Source organism: Panicum virgatum, chromosome 6N (genome assembly GCF_016808335.1).
Source record: "Panicum virgatum strain AP13 chromosome 6N, P.virgatum_v5, whole genome shotgun sequence".
Lineage (NCBI taxonomy): Eukaryota > Viridiplantae > Streptophyta > Magnoliopsida > Poales > Poaceae > Panicum > Panicum virgatum.
In genome coordinates this window covers 524522-547250 of record NC_053150.1, presented here as the reverse complement: position 1 = coordinate 547250, position 22729 = coordinate 524522, and the positions used below count along the sequence as shown (strand labels likewise).

General features: G+C 44.7%; 2 protein-coding genes and 1 long non-coding RNA gene across 3 annotated transcripts; 1 reads left to right on the top strand and 2 right to left on the bottom strand.

Moving 5' to 3' along the window:
* Positions 1-1253: 1253 nt before the first annotated feature.
* Positions 1254-1821, bottom strand: LOC120677546. Its single transcript, XR_005676358.1, has 2 exons — positions 1707-1821; positions 1254-1634 (listed from the first exon to the last, which is right to left on the bottom strand). It is a non-coding gene; the product is annotated as an uncharacterized LOC120677546 (long non-coding RNA).
* Positions 1822-5270: 3449 nt separating this feature from the next.
* LOC120680012 (NDR1/HIN1-like protein 10) lies at positions 5271-6547 on the top strand. The gene has a single exon (XM_039961662.1). It carries the CDS (start codon positions 5607-5609, stop codon positions 6246-6248), a length of 642 nt encoding a protein of 213 aa, XP_039817596.1. The 5' UTR covers positions 5271-5606; the 3' UTR covers positions 6249-6547.
* A 434-nt stretch (positions 6548-6981) lies between these two features.
* On the bottom strand, positions 6982-9815 carry LOC120680011 (transcription repressor OFP13-like). The gene is made up of 3 exons (XM_039961661.1): positions 9700-9815; positions 9076-9250; positions 6982-8980 (listed from the first exon to the last, which is right to left on the bottom strand). The coding sequence occupies exon 3, from the start codon at positions 8510-8512 to the stop codon at positions 7688-7690; it is 825 nt and encodes a 274-aa protein (XP_039817595.1). The 5' UTR covers positions 8513-8980; positions 9076-9250; positions 9700-9815; the 3' UTR covers positions 6982-7687.
* Between the last annotated feature and the right edge of the window lie 12914 nt (positions 9816-22729).

Sequence of the window (22729 nt, the reverse complement as noted above, 5' to 3'; positions counted from 1 at the left end):
GTAAGTAATAGTGCATGGTTCATCCTATGAAGCGGCAGCATTGCTGGTATCATCATCTTCGTCATCTTTGTTACCCTCGCTCACTTCCTCGTAATGGTTCACCTTGCATTCCAAATCAAAGATCTTTATCTGGAGGTACTCGATGAACTCCTGAACTGAATCAATTGGTGCAGGATCGACCCACCTGGTAAAACCACAGTTTTCTGGAGCATCTGAAGACTGCAAAATAAATTTCATGTAAGGTGTCTCAATGAAGATAAAGAAATAAAACAACCGAGTATTATTCATGCATGTGGGCATTTGAAGAAACTCCGACCGCCATCCATCCCGTCAGTGCACATCTGCACTAAGCAGTCCTCACCATGTTTGCATTTTGGCCACGGTTCTCTACAGTTATCGTATTGTCGAAGAGGAGTTTCATTGGTAAATTCACTCTTGTGCTGTGGTGGAAACTCAAACACTAGTTTCGGAAAGAAATCAGGTCCAAGAGGCCCCTCCCATATTATGGGGTCTCCCTTTCTTCCTCCTTTTCCTTTCCCAAAACCGTAGTAATTCTTCCCGCTAGACCCACCTCCAGACATTGGGTATATAATGAGCTTTGGTGTTTGAGTGCTGCTGGGAGTTCACAAACTTCGAAGTATTTATAGGCGAACAAAGGTCTGATACCCGGAGTGTGGAGTGTAAATGCACCTGAAAAGCCTACATGACAACACAGTGAAGAGGCTAGCTGACCAAACACTGAAAATGCTAGATTCAATTCTCGAACTGACTACTCGATGCATCTCTGTGCATGCAGAGCATCTAAGTGCATGCAGACTCACAGCACTGCATCGCTGCTGCTCGGTCGATCGTGCCTAGATGCCGCCTTCCCCACTACACGCCACAGACCTTCGCTGTAGAATGACAGTTCCGTCGTCCTCGCCCGAGAGACTGCTTTGAAGGTGAGCTGGTGTGGTTGCCGTGTTGTCACATCTTTTTGAAATGGTGAAAGGGCACTGCTATTGGGCTGTCGTCTTTTGTCACGTTTATCTGGGCAAACAATGCGACATATGGGAAACCCGTGATCGCCGTGCTGAGTAGTGGCAACTTGTGATCTCGTACTCGCACCTAGATACACTATGGTCCCTAATTTGAGCTATACGAGTGTGTCACGAAGTTTACGCTGTATGCGGTAGTCGTCATCATCGTCGGCGGGATCTCGGCCGCTAACTCCTCCCGCACCTAACTTGTCCTTCATTAAATCACAGAAAAAATTCGCAAGAACTTCCCTTATTTCACGAGCATTATGGAACCCACAAACATAACAAGTTCGCATCAATAATATCTATAGAAACAAATGACAAGTAAACTACCACAATCATAAACAACCATAATCCGAACAGTCAAAACAGTCCATAATAACAATAGAGAAACAAGTGCCAACAACTAACCACCCCTACCATTCCGACCTCTCTTACGTTGTGCGTGCACGTGATTTGTAGGGTAGCTATGACACTCCGGTGTCCCAACGTCTCTGGCAGGACGGCGTAACAAAGCCACAGGTGTATGCAAGCTGGGATCATCGTCCTGGGCAGGCGTAGCAAACAATCGTGTAAAGTAGTCGAAGGAGGCCGTGTCGTTGTCTTCAGACCACCCTACCGATCACAAAAAAAAATTAAGCAACATTCAATAGGTGAATGCAATTCCATACAAATTATACTACGTACCCTGTGTTTCAGGTGGTGGTGGTGGTGATGGATAGGAAGAAGCTCCTTCGTATCCTCCTAGTGGCGGCATAGGGTGATACGAAGACGGCCCCGCTCCAGTAAACTGTTGTGATCCTAAGTATAAATAATAACGTATGAGCCCTCGACTATAAAACATAAGCAAATAAAATTATGCACCACATATTTACCTAAAGTCCCTCCAGCTGGTGGCATAGAGGTAAACTGAGTTCCTTGAAATGGAGCCCCTTGCGAGGCACCTGGCCCTCCATAGGGCTGAGAACCGGGGTACCCGTACCCTGTGTGGAGTCGTATTTAAATACTACATATAAACATACGGATCGGTAAATATCACATCATACCTTCATACTGTCGGTGATATAAGGGAGGCTGCTGCCATGCGGGATCACAAGGAACCGACGTAGACGCTTGCGATGATCCGTAGGAATCCTCGTACTCTGTCCGCGTACCAAAGGCTTGAAGGATGCCTCAGGCTCTATCACGTTGAGTGGTCCAGGCCTCGAGTTGTGCCGGCAAGCTCATCGTAGACCCGCTATGAATCCTCATTACATTCAGTGAGCAATCTAATTCAAGCAACCTACAGGTCTCGAACTGCAACCAAAAAAACTTAGTATACAAATCTTAAAAGATCGAAAATGCCGTCAACATTTACTCACCGCCCCAGCTAATGCCTCATCCCTGTGTCGTGCATAGCGATCCTGCGAAGTCGCAACATGCGCCTGTGGATGCATGTCAACATACGTCAAACGGCAATGAGTCTTCGATTCGTACCAAGTCAGGTACGCCCGAAACGAAGGCTCAGTGTGTGGACCGGTATCCTCAGCCAACTACTCGCCTGCATCATCCCACGCAGCCACCCATGGTTGTAATCTAGTGACCCACATTATCGATAAAGGATATCCAGCCCTTGATAAACTGCACGTTAAATAGAAATTAGTTTCACGTTATTAGTACAGGGGACTTATACATTTTTATTACCTATGATCGTGGCGCTGAACACGATCCAACGCTGAAGACACATGGAAAGACTGGCGTCGACCGAACTGCCTCATGACTCTATCCGGGCAGTGGGCCTCAACTGCAACGTCGTACACCAAAGCTGCAGTAGTCATCCATAGGCCCTGATCCTGTGTGCACACTGAAGATATCCCAAGCGGTGCACGTGTGGCTATAGCCGAAGGACTGTATGGCTCCCACACAATGTCTTCTGGGGTCAATCGATCAAATTCGGCAACAAACTCAGGATAAGACCGCCGGGTCTGTACATGTGCCCATGTTTTCTGCAAAAATAAAAATTATGTGTCCATAAGAAAGGTATTGAGGGAACAATGTATGACCATAGTATGCATAGAATATAAATTTTTATCAAGTCCATACCTGTCGAGAGTACCAAAGAGTCCCCATGGTGGGTCTGTCGTCCTCCGTGTCACCGTACATATCCGGCTTGTACGGTGACTAGTCAATCATGGGACGACCGATAGCAATTCTCTTGTAAGACCAAAGCTGTAGCAGAATTGGGCACCCCGTTAGGACAGCATTCCTATCATTCTGTCGTGATGCCATGCAGAGTCGACGATATGTGCATGCAAGAATCGCTGAACCCCAACTATATAAGGGTATGGCATCCTTATCTGCATCGGCGATCTCCTGTGCATAGGGCAGAAGCACCCTATCCACACAGTAGCCGTGTGAGTTGTTGAACATGATGTACCCAAACAACCACAGCAGGTATGCCTCAAGTGATCTAGTCACGCTGTACTCATCAGCATCGGCTGCCAACAGATCCGGCTGCAATGAAGTACGAACATTGAGAATAAGAAACACATGAGGTATTTCAAAGCCATAAAATACATCAACACATCGTTTTGTACGAAATTGTACCTAAAACTGTAGGAGCCATGACTTGGAAGGGCCTTTCGACTGTGGGTGCTCATTGAAATCTTCAGGATCAATCGTGGTGGCAACACCTGCAAAACGTTCCTCAAGATCTTCCAGCCACGTAGAAGGTACCACGCGGGGCCCGACAGCGTCTCCGGTGATAGAAAGACCAAGCAGCATCGCAACGTCCTGCAGGGTCGGTGCCATCTCCCCACAAGGGAGGTGGAACGTGTGTGTCTCAGGTCTCCATCTGTCAACGAGAGCTGAAAGTAGAGACCTGTCTAGCTTCACCAAAGCACTCTCAGCAAGACGAGCCACAGTGAGAAGACATGCCTCGCTCAGCCTACATCATACAGTGCACAAATGTTAATACATTATATAACGAAATGTATAACGGATAAAAACAGAAAATAGACGACATATCACCTGGGCACCCATCGTGGGTCTACAGGAACCAACTCTGCAGGTGGACGTGGACGCAGCACGTTTAGTTCTTGGTGCGGAACCTTCGCAAGGAAGGACCGGTGACCCGAGTCTATTGTTGGGTCCAGCAACGCAGGAGTAACCCCGGCCATACCTACCATGTAAGATCAAAACAATACAATACAATCACACACATCTAAATATTTCTAATAGTTTCTTATATTTCCTAAATAATTTCAAATATTTTCTAACAATTTATAATAATTTCTAATATTTTCTAACATTTTATAAATTTTCTAATATTATCTTGCAATTTTTAAGACTTTCTTATACTTCTCTAACAATTTTCTAGTACTTTCTAATATTTAATCTAGCAATAATCACTACTAACATTAATTAATTAGATTGCTAATGTATTATATCAACGCTAATCACTACAAGTAACTACACCTAAATGTACCACTAATCAGTCCTAATAATAATTAAACTGATTGCTAATCTACTGTTTCAACAAAATAGTTTCTATAATTTTCTACAATTTTCTAACATTTTCTACAATTTTCTAAAAGTCTCTACAATTTTCTAACATTTTCTATAATTTTCTACAATTTTCTAATATTATATTGCAATTTTTTTGATTTTCTAATACTTCTCTAACAATTTTCTAGTATTTTTTAATACTAAATCTAATACTAAATGTACTATATCAACGCTAATCATTATAATTAACTGCACCTAAATGTACCACTAATCACTCCTAACAATAATTGAACTGATTGCTAATCTACTGTTTCAAAAAAATAATTACAACATAATCTATTTATAAAATGTAGAAAATTTTAATTACCTACAGTCGCCGGCTTGAAAATCCGGCAGGGCTTCGCCACTTTGCCTCTCCCTCACCCCTCCTCTCCCTCCCTCCTTCTCTTTTCTTTTTTTCTGGATTTTTAGTGAGGCAAATGAGGGGGTGAGGGACAGCCAACACCTTATATAGGGTTGGGGGGACCAGTCGCCCTGCAGGCGGGCGGCCAGGGCCTGCCGCCCCGCTTCCGGGCGGCCTGGAGGGCTGGCCGCCCCGCTGCCGGGCGGCCAGTCCTCCAGGGACCTCGACGTAATTTTTTACAGATAAGCCCCTGCCGCCCGGCTGCCGGGTCCCGGCCGCCCGGCAGTGGGGTGGCCGGGGTATATTCATGTAAATTTCCAACACAAAAATATATTTTTGTAAAAAACGAAAATATAAAATATAAAAATAAAAAACCGCCCACTGAAGGAAGACGACGACGAAGTCCAGGAAAACCCAGCAGCAACTCATTCTTGATCGCACACTCCTCCCTCCGCTTGCCTTGCTCCTCCCTCCGACTTCCATGGCCGGCCGTCTCTCTCCATCTCGATCGATCCACTGCTCACTCTCTGATACATCTCCCTCATCACTTGCTGCAATAAGCAACCTCATATTTATTACTTCTGAACAATATTCATTCGTCTTGCATTCATTCATTAATACGGTACGGGTCGTCGTCGTCGCCGGCCGGCCACTGCTGCTGCTGCTAGCCGGTCCATCGATATATCGATCGATCGACAATGGGCAAGGCCGCCAGCACGGTGTCGTCGCTGCTCTGCTGCCCCTGCCGGTGCCTCTTCTGCGGCGTGCTCAGCTGCCTCCTGAGCGTCCTCACCTGCGTCCTGTTCAGCGCCGGCCTCGTCGCCCTCATCCTCTACCTCCTCTTCCGCCCCCACATCATCCGCGCCACCGCCGTCTCCGCCGACCTCTCCGCCTTCACCCTCACCCCGCGGACATGGATCCTCCTCTACAACCTCTCCCTCGCCGTCCAGCTCCACAACCCAAACAGCCGCATCGCCCTCCACTACCTCGACGTCGCCGCGCGCGCCTACTACGAGGGCCAGCCGCTCGCCGACGCCCGCCTGCCCGACCTCTTCCAGGGCACCGGGGAGACCAGCTCGCTCAAGCCGCAGCTCGCCGGCGACGCCCCGCTCGTCGGAGGCGTCGCCGCCGCCGGATTCCGGAGGGAGGCCGCCGAGGGCGCCACCTTCTCCCTCGACGTCAAGATCAGCGCCCACATCAAGCTCAGCCTCTGGGTCATCACCGTGCCGGGGCCCAAGACCCAGATCGACTGCCCCGTCAGGATCCAGAGACGGAACGCCACTGACGACGACCGCCCGCCGCCCGAGTTCCATCCCACAGAATGCAGGGTCTGGTTCTGATGATCAACTTCGATCTCATGGCTCCATCGCGAGTTTATTCATGTTATTATCTGCAGATCAGATCAGATCGACCCATGCATGCATGCATTCTATAGATCATATATATGTCATGATGAACAAACAGATCGACAGAGAGAGAGAGATTACTATAGCTAGCTAGCTAGTTGCATTACATATATTGGATGATGATGTATTAGTCTATATAGCTAGTAGTGCTAATTGCGTCTCTGTACTGTAGTAGGTGCCTTAATTTGATTCATGTATGAACTATTCGATGTGCTCTTAGAGCATGTCCATCAGTCTTCCTTTTCCTAATAAGATGTTAATATCAGGAAAAGATATGGTCCAATACTTCTCCCTTTCCAAACAATTGTTAGGTTGTTCAGATATTTCATCCCACTCCTCTCAAATAAAGGAAAAAAAATTTCTCTCTTAATATATTAGTTTTATTGGGATGAGATTATTGAGAAACTGTAAAAACATCTCCTCCAATAATTCATGATAATGATATTGGGACATCCAAAAACACGATATTAGGATATGTTTATCGGGAGACTGCTGGAGATGCTCTTATTAGATGGATCATTTACTACAGTTTTTAAGACATTGTTATGTGGGTATCTAGTATTAACAGTAAAGGGAAACAATAACCCATAGAAATAAAATGATCCATCCAGTATGTATAGGAACTAAAAAAACAAAGAGTCATGCCGCCCCTTGGCTTCCCCTGCACTGAAGAGCATGTCACCACTTTAATTTGGACCAATAACCATCCATGACAGAGTATTGCTCCCATTCCTACACAGCCTCAAGTAGGAGGCAGGGCAAAACCACGGTTGAACCTTGAAAGATCATTAGGTAGGATGGCAATGGGTACCTGAAACTACTGTTGTTGATGCTGTGGACCAGCACTACTGTTGTTGATGCTGGATATGATTATTGCAGGTGCAAACAAGCTGCAAGTAGTAGTTGGGTATGCTTTAATCTGACTCTGCTGCATGAGACGTACATTTAAATTTTGCTGAGTCATCACAGATCTGGTCTTAATAATTTGACTGAAAAAAAGCTAAAAGTGGCCAACGACCAGTAAAAGCCGACTAGACAGAAGAATATATGAATTTGCCTCTAATAATCCTCACATTCCATTGATTTAGAAATGAGTATTTGCAAAAATCAGATGCTAGTGAAGAACCTCCTGCGGCCTGCACCCAAGAACTCTCTGCTTCGTGCTTCCTAAGATGGATGGCTATAGCAAGCTGGCCTTGACGACGATCAACTCCATCTCTTGCATTGATTGTGCTTGGCCAGGGCGATGACCGATGATAGATGATGATGATGATGCAGAAGCTAACACTAAGAAATCAAAACGATGCCCTCCTCTCTCGCGCTGATCCATCCACATCCATCCGTGGACGCTGCGTTCTAATCTAAGTATCAAACTACAAGGAGGAGCAAGAGCAAGAACAATCGGTGGATGAGGAGCAGTTATCAGTAGCAGGGGTGGCCGGGGACGACGACGAATCTGTAGGTGAGGTGGCGGTGCTGAGCGCCACGAGCAGGTCCACGAAGGCGCCGACGATGAGCTCGTGCGTGCTCTTGCCGTTTGCCCTCAGGTACCACCCCAGCATCTCCTCCAGCCAGCACCAGTCCCTGACGCCCCCCTGGCTAATCACCATGGCCTCCATCGACTCCCGGAAGTCGCGGTACGGGTTCTGGGACTCCACCGACATGGCCGTGGCGCCACCGAACGCCGCCTGCTGCTTGCTCATGGTCATTGTGGTGGTGTCCTTGATGATGATCGGCTTGAAAGAGGACGCCTCCTCGGGCTCGAAGAGGAGGCGATCCGAGCGCACCGCGCGGATGACGGCCTCTGCCTCGGCAGCAGCATCGGATGACGCCATTGATGAGAAGCTGTCAATGGAGGCCAAGGAGTTGGGGGAGAAGCATGAGTTGATGGTCTTGCAATAATAAGCCTGCTGCTGCTTCGTCAGCGCCATATGGCTGTCATTGTCAACATGCTGGTTCTGGCAGCCATGGCCATTGGCGTCATCCTCCTCCTCCTCCACTTCCTCCTCCTGCTGCTGCTGCCTGAAGGAGAGAGTTCTTGGGTGCAGGCCGCAGGAGGCCCATTGCCACGCGGAGGAGGAGGAGGAGGAGGAGAAGGACGACATGGACGAAGAGGAGGAGTGGGACGGCTGCTTATTGCTGCTGCTGAAGAGAGAGGTGAGGCCACCAACAGGAAGCTGCTGCTTCTTCTTCACCATGGCATGCACTTGTGGCTGTGGTGAGAGGAATTAAGATGGAAATCGAGGAGGTAGCTAGCTATAGATAGATGGAATAGAGGCGTTGGGCAAGCAAGCAATGAAGGTGATGCGGCTTTTATTTGGAGGGCGAGGGAGCTGCTGAGCTCAACTGCTGCAGGATTATATTTTATTTATGCTATTGACGACTAGTATGTATGCAAAGCCAAATTAATTAAACCGGGAGCAGGGTAGGTTACCTAGAGAGCAGAGAGTAGTAGTTAGGTTGCTGATGGAGGATTATCTTATTTTTTTTATGGAGGAAGAACATGCCTGCCTGCAATGGGTCGGAGTCAAGTGAGTTGTTTTATTTGATCCTGGCCTGGTCAGTTGGGGTACTTTGGTTCAGCTTTCTTTTGCTTCCATTCCTCTCTCTTGTTGTGTTGGCCAGGCCAAATTGCCAATGCCATGCTTCCTCCACGTGGAATCCACCTGCAACCACAGCATATATCAAATGGTTTTGCAAATTGACTCATGTCCTACGCCGCCCATCCATTTTACTTGATGAAAGATTAAAAAGTAATTACACTTGGAGGGAAGTGCCACATTACTCTTCATCTAAAGTTGCAGTGGGGAAGTGAACATACATCCATCCATTTGGATGATACAGCTACTGCTAGTTTTTTAGTACTAGTCACAGTGCCCTTCCCTGCCCTTTGTGTGTCTAGCTACTCTGTCGGCTCATGCCACCCCCCATCTGTCCTGCAGAAAATAAAACAGGATACATGGGGTGGGTTTAATCAATCAGTCATAAGGTGAGTAAAAGTTGTAGAGGTTTGCTGCGGCTGGCAATTGTTTGCTGCTGGAAGGCCGCTTGTGCCACGCTCCAGATTCTCCTTAATTTCCCCAGCTGAGAGATCGACCAAGGACGACATTGGTTAGTACTAACAAACTATCCCAGTGTCTCAAACAAACCTGTGCTGTGGTTTCCAGGTGTTCTCTCTAATAAGGTTGCAACCCAACCCAAGTTCTTTCATGTCAGATATCAAGTCAATTTTGAATCATCTCTAAAAACTACGATTCGCGTTACCCAAATTACAAAAGGGAAAGCTAAAAAATTCCACCTCTTGCTCATTTCAAAACAAGCTAATAATATATTCGACAGCATTTATGCAAGTAGGGCTAAGCATGAGACCAAATTTAATGCTCACCTCTAGGGATTACTTTGTTTCTTCCATTTCCTTCCACTCATTGAACACCTCCACATCTTATGGCATGCACCAAACAAGCAACGCTCCAGGAAACCTGTGACCAAACTTAATGAATAAGGACGATATAGTATTATCATGGCACGGCACCATTGTATCATAGTAGTATAGAATGCGACATATGCAACAGACTAATCTCTAATAGGTCTGAATTGCTATCATAGTAGTATATGTAATCACCAAGGTTAAACTAGCGACAACAAGAGTTGTATCGAACGCGATGTACGCAACAGATCGACTAATAATCATCTAGTACATCTGCATAATTATGAGTCCTTCAGCTGATAGCAGAAGATCAATCAACTATATGGTTATATCTGTAACTGTAATAGATGTCGACCTTGACTCACCACTGAACTAGCCCGGTTCCATGCATGTGTAATCACTGAAGCTTAGCATCTACATTAATGTGTGCGCACCTACATGCATTGCTGCCATAACAAGCTAGTTACTCAAGTTATAGGTGCTAAAACAGTCGCTAATTCCTCCGCTGAAGCATGATTCAGCTGATTCCGATCCCGTGACCTCTGTACATATCAAAACTGTGTTGAAACAGTAGTGTTTTTTTTTTTTGCAAAATTTCTCAGAAGGGTAAAACTTTTGTAAGGGCCACAATAATTAAACCTGTCTCTGTCTGCTGCTAACAGATCTACTGTGACGGAACATGTTGTGTTGCAGAACTGCTGCCTAGTTGCTCAAACACATCATAATCACTGGTCTCACAAGCTTCTATGATGGATAATCTAACAGGGTTAAGGCCAAATGATCATGCAAATGCAATAATGCAGATGCACAAGCATGGCCCCACAGGGCACATGTCAGGCTGCCCTACCGCGTAATGTTTGCGTGGATGGCCAACGAAAGAGTGTACCAATTTAAAAACTGAGCTTGCTTCTCCTGAATGAACATTCTAAATTTGTTTTTGCTGCTATATATGATGGCTTAATATGAAGTGTAGTTAGCCAACCGGCAATTCGCTAGCGAATATCAATTCGAACTTCATACCAACAGAAAGAATGAGATCTCTTACTTCAGATCAATTGGGAGAAACTTTCTAATACTGTCTAGCACAGACGATGTTTATATGCTCCCTTCTTGATTAGCCACTCTGCACCGAACCAGCCTTAATCTCTTAGCTAAATCACAAGGTGCTAGTTTCAGTTTCAGCAGGATTCCACAGTCCACAAGGTATACTATAGCCTAATTTGGCTAAAGAAAATACTTAACTTGGTATTTGTCCCCAGCATAACTGCACGAATTGAGCAGGTTATCGTTCATCACTTTTATCATGTGGACGTCCTTCACTTGATGAATTCAACTTACTCCAGTTTGCCTAATCGGTCTGTTCTAACATCTCTTCATATAGAAATGAGGGAGAAGACAAAAAAAAAGGGGGGGTTAAAACTGCATACAGAATCCTACTGTGTTTGGGTAGTATGTATAAGTAACAGTTATTCTTGGATTTCTCTTCAGATATGGACAAACTAAATGGGCCTAATTGAACAGCTGCAGGATATATGGGAATCTGAATACAGATGCTAACACTGTTTGCATATATCTGATACAACACTGAATCGAAATGAAAGAGCCAAAATTGGGGATTTTCCCAACAGTACAATGGCGCAGAAGGAAAAGCTCCATGCATTCGCCCAATCAAGTGTGAATGATTGAGATCCAAAAGGAAACAAGAAAAATGATGAAGCAGATGGTGCAAGCTCTTCAGATGAGGGACAGCAGGAATCCAAAGGATTTTTTATTTTCGTATGATTTCCTGTGTGATCAAGGTCTAAAACATGCGGTATGTATAAACTAAGATATTTGTCCACTGGGATTTGCTTCTACACAATTTCCATGTTTTTCCCCGGTCAAGTCGAACCAATTGAATTGACACAGAGCTGCATGATCCAATTGAAGTAACTCATATATATATATAACGATATTTTTTTCCCAACGCAAAGGAGACTAGGTGTGAACCAAGTTAAAAATGAAAGTTTTACTCAGTCTGTAATGGTACAGACTGTTCGATTGATCTCCTTCCTAATAGGCCCAACCGGCCCTTAATCCGCGCCCTGATCGGGGGCGCCCAACTCTTAATGGTTGGTGGGCCCCCGCTGTACAGCACAAAAATAAAAGGAGGTGAGGGGCCGGGGCACTCGGTACGAGATTCACCGCGCCGCCTACACCCTCACCTATAGAAACCCTAAGCCGATCTACTAAGGGGCGCTGAAGCAGCGGGAAGTTCCACCATTGCCGCCGCCAGCTCCGTCATGCCGTCGCCGCCACCGTCCTCAACGCCGTCGCTCCGGCATCGACCTTGCTGCGTCACTCGTCGCCGCCTTTGAGCGGATCTCCATCAACGAACCCGAGATGGCCAGCTCAAGCTCTTCTGCAGGCGCTGAAGGTCATCTACCCCCCCTCTCTCTGTGTGTACTTGTGTAGATCTAGGAACTTCTTGTACTCAGATCAAGAAAAGAGAAAGAAATCCTCACTGATCCGTGCACTAGTGTGATTCTAAAACTAACAATGGTATCAGAGCCTTGCTAGAGCATAGATCCAGTAGGGGGAAAGTATGATTCAAAGACGAATCGAAAGAAACCAAGAACAGAAACAGAAAATCGGTCATGGATCGAAAAAGTAACAAACCCTAACCCTAGTCAAAGAACAGAGACGGCGAGGCTTACCTAGGCTCTAGTCGCCAGCACATCAAGGGCACCCGCGACGCCGGTACGCCGGCGCACGGGATGGACCCGCTCCGCCACTCGTCGGTGAGCGGCACAGAGCCGGACTCCGCGCGCGCGGGTACTCCGGAAAGGGCTCCACCTCCAACCCGCTCGACGGCGGCGCGCTCCCGCACGGGAGAGCGCGCGCCGGCGAAGGGGGTGACGGCGGCGCCGGTCGTTTCCTCCTCCGCCCAGAGAGCCGCCGCTGTTCGCGTGGAGAGAGAAGGGGGAGGGAGAAATGACGCTAGGGTTCAGGGGAGGAGCCGGTATCGCCCGTTTTGGTCGCGCGAGGCGTGCGGACGGCCGTCGGATTCAGATCCGACGGTCAAGGGCGACGCGGCGGCGAACGGGCTGAATATGGCCCAAGAGGGGCGCCGCGTCAGGCTGGTTTGGCGGCCTGGCCGACGGCTGTCGGGCCGAAGGCCCAAGCGCCGTGCGCGCCGAGTGGATCGGGCCGAATTCTCGCCCGGGCCGCTTGAACACTGAAAGATTTAATTGGTTTTTCTATTTTTTCTGAAGCTTTTTCAATAGTATTTTGTATGGATTTGTTTATAGTTTAATCTCTATTCAATTTTGCACCAATGTGTATATTGTTTAGAGCTAAAAGTTCACAGTATTGCTTCTGAAATTAGAAATTTTCTACATGTTTCCGCTGCAAAGTCATTACAGTTGCTCTTTACTTTAATTCGAACCAACGAGACAATTAAATTCAAGAGCATGTTTAAAAGAGATTACTTGAAAAGTGCATTATGATATTGTTATTTTCTGACCAACATTGTTAATATCAATGTCATAATTTTTTCGTATAGTTCTTGTGCATTTATTTCTATTTCTACCCAACGGTGATATATATTTAATTGCATAAACAGTTGTATGTTCTATTTTTGACCAACGTTAGAATTATTACATGCAATTGTTGTTATTATTTTCTCACTATTTTTTGAAATTTTCAGCGGGGATGAACTTAATGGGATTCATCAATCACATCCCAACTCTAAAAAGAGACAACTATGGCGAATGGATCAAGAAGGTTGATCTTGCTTTCATCTGTGGAGAGGTGGATGAGATAATCACCACTCCAAAGCCCACTGAGCCATCGGCTCCAGTGAGAGGGGAATCTGACATTGATGCTGAGTGGCAGGAAAAGGAAAGGGACTATGCTCCTTTAAAGATGGCTTATGATCTCCAAAAGATAAAGTGGAATAATGCCAACAAGAAATGTGTGGCAGTGATAAAGAACACAATTGATCCTAATATTTTGGGTTCAATTGGAGAGTGTGATTCAGCTGCAGAGTACCTTGAAAAGATAAAGAACCAGTTTACTGGTTCTTCAAAGATATATGCCACACAGATCATAGAGTAGTTGGTCAAAAAGAGGTACTATGGCAATGCCGGTACTATAAGAGATCATATCATGGGGATGTGCGCCTTGAACTCCAAGCTCAAATCAATGAACTAGGATCTCAAGGAAGAGTTTATGGTGCACCTGGTGTTTGCCTCTCTGCCAAAAGAGTTTTCAACATTCGTTGTAAACTATAACTCACAGCCAGAGAAGTGGAATATGGAAAAGGCAATTGCCATGTGTGCGCAAGAGGAAGATAGACTCAAGAAACAGAATGGTGGGTCTATCAATTTGTGCATAATAACAAGAAAATGCCCTTCCATGCTGCTTCTTCCCCTATGTCCAAAGACAAAGCTCCTATGCCACAGAAGTATCAGCAACAGCGCCCTCCAGCTCAAGATGAGTGCTTCCACTGCCATGACAAGGGGCATCGTAAAGCAGATTGTCCCAGCTACTTAAAGATGATAATGGCAAAGAATGGTGAGAATGTAATTTCATTTGTTAATGAATCCCTGTATATACAGTTTTCTAAATCTACTTGGTGGATTGATTCTGGTGCAACTGTGCATGTTGCAAATTCTTTACAGGGATTCCGTTCGACAAGGACTACGCTAAGAAGCGAAAGACACATTAAAGTCGCGAACGGAGTACAAGCAGATGTGGAAGCTGTTGGCGATGTCTCCCTAGAGCTAGTTAATGGTTTCATGCTTGTATTAAAAGATGTTTTATTTGTTCCTTCGCTTCAAAGAAACTTGATCAGTGTATCCCACTTAGACACAGATGGTTTTGGTTGTCATTTTGCGAATGGCAAATGTGAACTATGGTTTGATAATAATTGTATTGGTGATGCTTTCCTTTACAATGACCTTTATTTATTATATATGCGTGATAAAGTGCATTCTGTATGTGATGTGAATGTAAATGAATCCTTGTCACAGAAAGAAACAAAGAAAAGAAAGAGAACTCAAGATACTTCATCGAAATTATGGCACTGTCGTTTAGGCCATATTTCGAGAGGGAGAATTGAAAGATTAGTGAAGAGTGAAATTCTTCCTCAGCTAGAGTTCTCTGGTCTTGAACAATGCGTTGAATGCATTAAAGGAAAATTTGTAAAGCAAATTAAAAAGGGTGTCAAACGAAGTGCAGGAACATTAGAAATAATCCACACTGATATATGTGGCCCGTTTCCTGTGAAAAGTGTGGATGGCTATGATTCGTTCATAACATTCACAGACGATTACTCCCGCTATGGTTACATTTATCCAATTAAAGAAAGATCTGAGGCATTGGATAAATTTAAAATATTCAAATCTGAGGTTGAATATCAACTTGACAAAAGAATTAAAATAGTAAGATCAGACCGTGGAGGGGAGTACTACGGTCGCCATACCCCTTATGGACAAGTTCTTGTACCTTTTACAAGATTTTTACAGGAAAATGGAATAGTTGCCCAATATTCCACACCGGGGGAGCCCCAACAAAATGGAGTAGCTGAAAGGCGCAACCGTACATTGATGGATATGGTGCGCAGTATGATGAGTTATTTCACACTGCCATTGAGTCTGTGGATGGAGGCATTAAAAACCGCCATCTATATTCTCAATAGAGTGCCAAGCAAATCGGTGCCCAAAACACCGTATGAGCTATGGACAAGAAGAGAACCCTCACTGACTCACTTTCGGGTCTGGGGGAGCCCAGCTGAGGCTAAAGTGTTTAATCCAAGTATTGGAAAACTGGATCCCAAAACTGTAAGCTGCCATTTTATCGGCTATCCTGAAAAGTCGAAAGGTTTTCGTTTCCACTGTCCAGACAGACATACAAAGTTTGTAGAAATGAGACATGCTGTCTTTCTAGAAAATGAAATGATAAGGGGGAGCATGGTATCTAGAGAAATTGACCTTGAGGAGAAGCGGGTGTATGTGCCTACTCCTATGATTCAAGAGCAATTTTTCTCACTACCTGTTGATGCTGCACCAAAAGTTCCTGAAATAGTGATGCCAGTACCTTCTTCGGTTGTTGCTGCGCCAACTATTCCAGATATTACGGTGTCAACACCTGTCGCAACTCCACCCATGCCAACAGTGAGCGAAGGTTTGGAACCTGTCATCCAGGAACCGCCTGAACCCGCGGTTGGACATGAGGAGGAGGAGCTACAGCCCCCTATGGAAAATGTGCCAGAAGTTGAGGCACAAAATGTGCCACAAGCAGTGGCTCTTAGAAGGTCACAAAGAGAAAGAAGGTCGGCCATTTCTAGCGACTATGAAGTTTATAATACAGAAGAAGTTTATATGGAGGGTGATCCCACTTCATATGAAGAAGCCATGAGAAGTGTTCACTCATCTAAATGGCTAGAAGCTATGAAGGATGAGATGAAATCAATGAGTTCAAATGGTGTTTGGGACTTAGAGGAAATTCCTAAAGGAGCCAAAACAGTAGGCTGTAAATGGGTTTACAAGATAAAATATGACTCCAAAGGGAATGTGGAAAGGTTCAAAGCACGACTTGTGGCAAAAGTCTTTACGCAAAGAGAAGGGATAGACTATAACAAAACCTTTTCTCCGGTTTCGTGTAAAGATTCCTTCAGGATTATAATGGCATTGGTGGCACATTATGACTTAGAGTTACATCAGATGGATGTAAAGACGGCATTCCTTAACGGGGATCTGTATGAAAATGTTTACATGGCACAACCGAAAGGTTTTGTCATGAAAGGAAAAGAACATATGGGGTGTCGCTTAAAGAAATCCATTTATGGATTAAAGCAAGCCTCTAGGCAGTGGTATTTAAAGTTTGATGAAACTATAAGGAAATTTGGGTTTAAAGAAAATGAGGAGGACAATTGCATTTATGCAAAGTTCAGAAGTGAAAATTTATTTTCCTAATCCTGTATGTGGATGACATTTTACTTGCTAGTAGCGATGTTGGTCTGCTATTGGAGACAAAGAAATTCTTGTCCTCAAACTTTGATATGAAAGATATCAGTGAAGCTTCATTTGTTTTGGGAATTAAAATTCACCGAGATAGAACAAAGGGGGTATTAGGACTATCACAAAAGGGGTACTTAGAAAAGGTTCTAAAGAAGTACAGTATGCATATGTGCAAGCCTTCACCTGCTCCAATAGTCAAGGGCGATAGATTTGGGAAATTTCAATGTCCCAGGAACCAGTATGAGATCGATCAAATGAAAGCAGATCCATATGCTTCAGCTGTCAGAAGCCTACAGTATGCTCAAGTTTGTACACGGCCTGACTTAGCATTTGTTACCGGGATACTTGGCAGATATCAAAGTAATCCAAGATAGGCACACTGGATCATGGTAAAGAAATCTTTACATTATGTGCAAGGCACAAAAGGCCTCATGCTAAAATACAGAAAATCCGATTCCCTAGAGATAGAAGGGTACTCAGATGCGGATTTTGCGGGGGACATCGACGACCGAAAGTCCACGTCCGGTTATGTGTTCACACTCGCAGGGGGAGCTATATCGTGGAAAAGCTCCAAACAAAGCGTCACTGCATCATCGACGATATACGCTGAATTTGTGGCATGTTATGAGGCCTCGGGGCAGGTTGAATGGTTAAAGAAATTTATACCCAGTTTAAGAGTGGTAGACAGCATTCAAAGACCACTCAGAATGTACTGCGACAATGAACCAGCAGTGTTTTATGCTCACAACAATAAATCAAGTGGTGCTGCCAAACACATTGACATAAAGTTTTATGTTGTGAAGGAGAAAATCCAGAATCACTCTATTACACTCGAGCATATAAGTACAAAGAAAATGCTTGCAGATCCGCTCACTAAAGGCTTACCACCCAATGTGTTCATGGAACACATAGCCGGCATGGGTTTAAGGGAAAGCCTGTGATTTCTGGAGAATAAAAGGGCCAAAAAGATAAAGAATTTGTTTCAAAATAGTGATGTGTGTGGTAACTGTTGAGTCTATCGGTCTTGGACTGTGATGATAAAGCATGCTCTATTCACTAATATGTGATGGAACAACTAAAGGAAAAAGTTTCAAGTTAAAGTATAAAGTTAAAGTAAAAAGTGAGATCAAGGGGGAGAATGTTGGATTGATCTCCTTCCTAATAGGCCCAACGGCCTATTAGGCCCTTAATCCGCACCCAGATCGGGGGCGCCCAACCCTTAATGGTTGGTGGGCCCCCGCTGTACAGCGCAAAAATAAAAGGAGGTGAGGGGCCGGGGCACTCGGTACGAGATTCACCGCGCCGCCTACACCCTCACCTACAGAAACCCTAAGCCGATCTACTAGGGGGTGTTGGAGCAGCGGGAAGTTCCACCATTGCCGCCGCCAGCACCGTCACGCCATCGCCGCCACCGTCCTCAACGCCGTCGCTCCGGCATCGACCTTGCTGCGTCACTCGTTGTCACCTTTGAGCGGATCTCCATCAACGAACCCGAGATGGCCAGCTCAAGCTCTTCTGCAGGCGCTGAAGGTCCTCTACCCCCCCCCCTCTCTGTGTGTGTGTACTTGTGTAGATCTAGGAACTTCTTGTACTCAGATCAAGAAAAGAGAAAGAAATCCTCACTGATCCGTGCACTAGTGTGATTCTAAAACTAACACAGACAACCTACATGTGTTTGAGAATCGTACAATGTACAGTTTTGTAAGGATTGGGTGCTCCAGCCTAAGAGGGGGAGGGGTGAATTAGGCACTCTAAAAAACTTAGACCTATGGCTCCACTTAATTTGCACAAAACTTAAACTAAAACAAGCTATCTAGATGTGCAACTATGGTTGTTCTAGTGTGAAACCCCTATCCCAAAAGAGTTTAGCAACATATGGCCTTTCCTTCAAGAAACTATTCTATGAAATTAAAGACATATAAATTGCTAGTATGAAATGCGAAAGCTTAATGAGCGGGATATGAGATAGCAAACTCTTGACGCGGGTGTTTATCCCGTGGTTCGGTTAGCCACAAAGGCACACCTACATCCACGTTATTGTAGCACTCACTAAGAGTATTGCTACTCGGCCACCAAGTCTCTTCCGTGAACACAATCAAGGTCACCTTGGCCCCGGGTTCCACTAAGGAGCTTCTCCACAAAGGATGGGGGTCTACACGTCCCCCGCACAAAGTGTCGTCGCCGCTCCACACCAAGTTGGAGGGTCGATGACGTTGCCGGCGAGCTTCACAGCTCCATGGGGCCGGCGCACCAAGCTCTTCTTTTGGTTCACTAGAGAACCACAGCACAAAGTCTCAAGGCCTTGCAATCTCACTCACTAAGAGCTAATCTAGCACTCACACTTTACAAGACTAGTGCTAAAGGCTAAGGATATGATCAATGGGCTCTTGTATGGCTTGGAGATGATCTTGGGTGTGTGTGTGACTTCTAGCAACTCCAGCAGCCTTCAAATGGCCGGGGGATGCCATATATATAGGCCTCCAAGTCGTGGAGCCGTTGCTCCAATGGTCAGCAAAAAACTGCGTACCATCGGATGAACCGATGCCTCTGGCAGTGGTAGCGTCGGTTCATCCGGTCACTCTAAGACCCGAAGTAGCCGTTGAACTCCTGACAGCTGACACAGTGATCATCGGTTGAACCGATGCTTGCCCGTCGGTTAAACCGGTCACTCACAGCACTCAACCAGTTGTTGGCTTTCTTCTCTTCTGCTGACGTCATTACACCGGTGCTTTGCTCCGATGCATCACCGGTTCATCCGGTGCTGAAGGATCTTCTCCTGGGCGCTTGACATCATCTCTGGAACATAATATGCCTAATGCACCGATGCCTATCGTGATGCCGTTGGATCAACCGGTGCCTCACAAACACCAGGGCGTTGGATCTTCCAACAACCATCGGATGCACCGATGCTTAGGCATCGGTTCAACCGGTGCTACTGATTTCTGCAGAACCTGTCCAATTCAGTGTTTCTTTGAGTTCTTTCTTTGTGTTTTGCTTTGCATGACCTTTTTACTTCATCCATGGGATCTAGAAATGTTCACTTAACAATATCATTAGTCCCATTGATTGTGTTGCCATTCGATCACCAAAATCTCTTGAAATTGCATAAATGGTGCCATGTTCGTTACAATCTCCCCTTTTTAGTGATTGATGACAACACAATCAAGGCAAGCATAATATTTGCAAAAATTGACAAATTTAATCGCTTGATATCAATTGAAACTAATTGAAACCACTTACACTTGCTTGGATGATTATCACCATCCAATGATGGCTTGGCCTCCCCCTAAAACCATGATTTTCCCCTTTGTTCCTCCCCCTATCTTGCTACTTCTCCCTCATGACTTGATTCACTTAGGTGTTTCTCCCCCTTTTGGGATATGCTTTTTCTCCTTGAGAAAATAACTTGTTTTGATCTACATTTGTCCCCCTTTGGAATCAAATCACCTAAAAGGTCTTGCTCCTAAAAAGGTCTTACAAAACAATATCGCTCAAGAGAAGATTAGTAGCCTAGGGAGTTAGTTCCATGACTCATGATCCAATTGTATGATATCAATGAAGATACCAATTAAAAATTTTCACTATGGTGGATCACAAAATCACGAAACTAGCATGACATGAGCTAAGTTCTCCATAAGTATGTGCACAAAAAGATAATGTGAAAATCAAGTGCACAACTAGATGTTATAACTAGAGAGCTTAGATCATATCATGCACGGAGGTAGCTCTAAAAATTATAAGGAATTGACAATGATATCAATTGAATGAATTTAGAACCTTGCATACCTCCGGGGGAACCTTTGTTTACCTTGCATGTACCAAATTGAAAGTGACTTGCAACCAATTGAAAGTCTTTGAAAGAAGAGTACTTGGTACACAAAGGTTAAGCAAATGTATGAGCACATATCCTATGAACTTAGATATGAGCAATTAAGTTCAATAAAACATGGCTCAATATGCATGAAAGCACAATTTATTTAATCACTCTTATACAGTTGTTTGTTCACATTAATCGTGAGAAACATTCTCTTAGAGTGTTAACTCCACGTGAGACTACAAAAAATAAACTAGCAAACACATTAGTCTCAAAATCACAAACCATAAAGTGAACTTTCCCTAAATGTGTGCATTAGTGTTTGAATCACCTAAGCAAATGTATGCACATTGATTTTGACACAAATGGGAAGTTTACCCTATAGCTTGTGCTCATGATACACATATGAAATACATACCTCATGAAGTCCATGTACCATGAAGGGTAATCTTGTGTAGCTTTCTACACACTTATCAAACCATGTAGGTTGCTCATGGGTTAGAGATGACACAAGCAACCCACCATATATAACACTAGGTGATGCAATACAAACATGGGAAAATTCGATTCATGCCACCACAACTCCGTGAAATTGGGTGTCATGTTGAAAATCATGCCACTCAATGGCATGATTTTCAACATGAGATCCAATTTCAAGAAATTGGAGTGGCATGGATCCAACTGACCCTACAAACATCCTAGCAAGAGAAATGGAGCTATATGATGTTTGAATTGAAATCTAGCTACCGTTACCTTATGGGGGACTTGGGCAACAAATGTCCAAGTTGTGAGCTTAGCTTGTTTTGTCTTGAACCTTCACTTCAACTTGTAAGCTAAGCCTCCAAATCCCCCGAAGCCTTCCTTGACTTTAAGTCTCCTTTGGAACCCACACCATTTGAGGCCCCTTCATATTGGTTATGACATCCTTGGGAACCCAAATGGAGCGATTCCAACTCTTTTCTTGCTTTCCAACATTGTGAGCAACCGCATTGCCATTGGTTTTCTTCTTGATCACATAGGAGGTGCTATTGCTTTTGTTCCTTCGGTTGGGCTTGGTGTAGATGAGAGAACTTTTGATTGTAAGCTTCTTCTTGTTCTTCTCATCCGAAAGCTTCTTCCTTGGTTGAGGGCACTTGTTAGACTTGTGGCCTTCTTTGTGGCACTTTGAGCAAGTCACGGTGGACCCCTTCTCAAGCTTTTTCACCATGTCTTCACGGTTATCTTGAGAAGGATGGACATTGCTCTCTATGCATTTGCCCTTCAATCTATACAAGTCCTTCTTGAGCCTTTCCACTTCTTGCTTGAGCTCATCATTCTCCTTGGCAATTAGATCATCACATGATTCTACAACATTCTCATTGCATTTCTCATCGCAAGGGTTAGAGCAAGATTCATCAATTAAATCAATGCAAGAAGTTGAAGCATCTACCCTAGAAATAGGAATTGCACAAGGGATAGTTTGCTTCTTTTCCAAAGAGTTATTAGTATCATTAATGCTCTCAAGTTTTAATTTGAGCTCTTCATGCTCCTTGCTAAGCAATTTGAATTTGCACATCAAATCTTCAAAATTTGTAGCAAGAGAAGCATTTAGATCTTTGAGAGCACTAAAGTTTTTGATTTCTTTTGATTGCTTCTTAATGACTTTTTGGTGCTCATGAACAAGGTCAAGAAGTTCATCAATTGAAGGAGAATCGGAGTCATCATCACTTAAATCGATATCCATACCTTTGGCCATAAGGCAAGTGTTTGATGATGATCCGATGCGGGTGGTGAATTTCTTGTTTGATTCATCACTTGAACTAGCACTTGATTCTTCACCACCGCTAACCCATTCACCGAATATGGCAAATGATTCTTGCTTGGGCTTTTTCTCCTTCTTTTGCTTGTTCTTCTTGAACTTCTTCTCAACCTTCATAAGTTGATGGTGAGGCCCATCTTTGAGGAAGATCACATACCCCATGGAGTTGACTTCCTTCAAGTATTTATTCATCTTCTTTACTTGCTTGTAAAGGTAAGGGTTCATTGGCTCTTGATCATCACTTGAGGAGCTTTGGCATGCCTCCTCTTCTTCCTCTTCACTTGAGCTACCTTTGATGACCATCTTCTTCAACTTTTTGACTTGTTTGCATGCAAGTGCACTATGTGTTGGTGAAGAAGGTGGCACTCTTGG

Coding starts and splice junctions, on each gene's coding strand:
- LOC120680012 (XM_039961662.1), top strand. CDS start 5,607: ATGGGCAAGGCCGCCAGCACGGTGTCGTCGCTGCTCTGCTGCCCCTGC.
- LOC120680011 (XM_039961661.1), bottom strand. CDS start 8,512: ATGGTGAAGAAGAAGCAGCAGCTTCCTGTTGGTGGCCTCACCTCTCTC.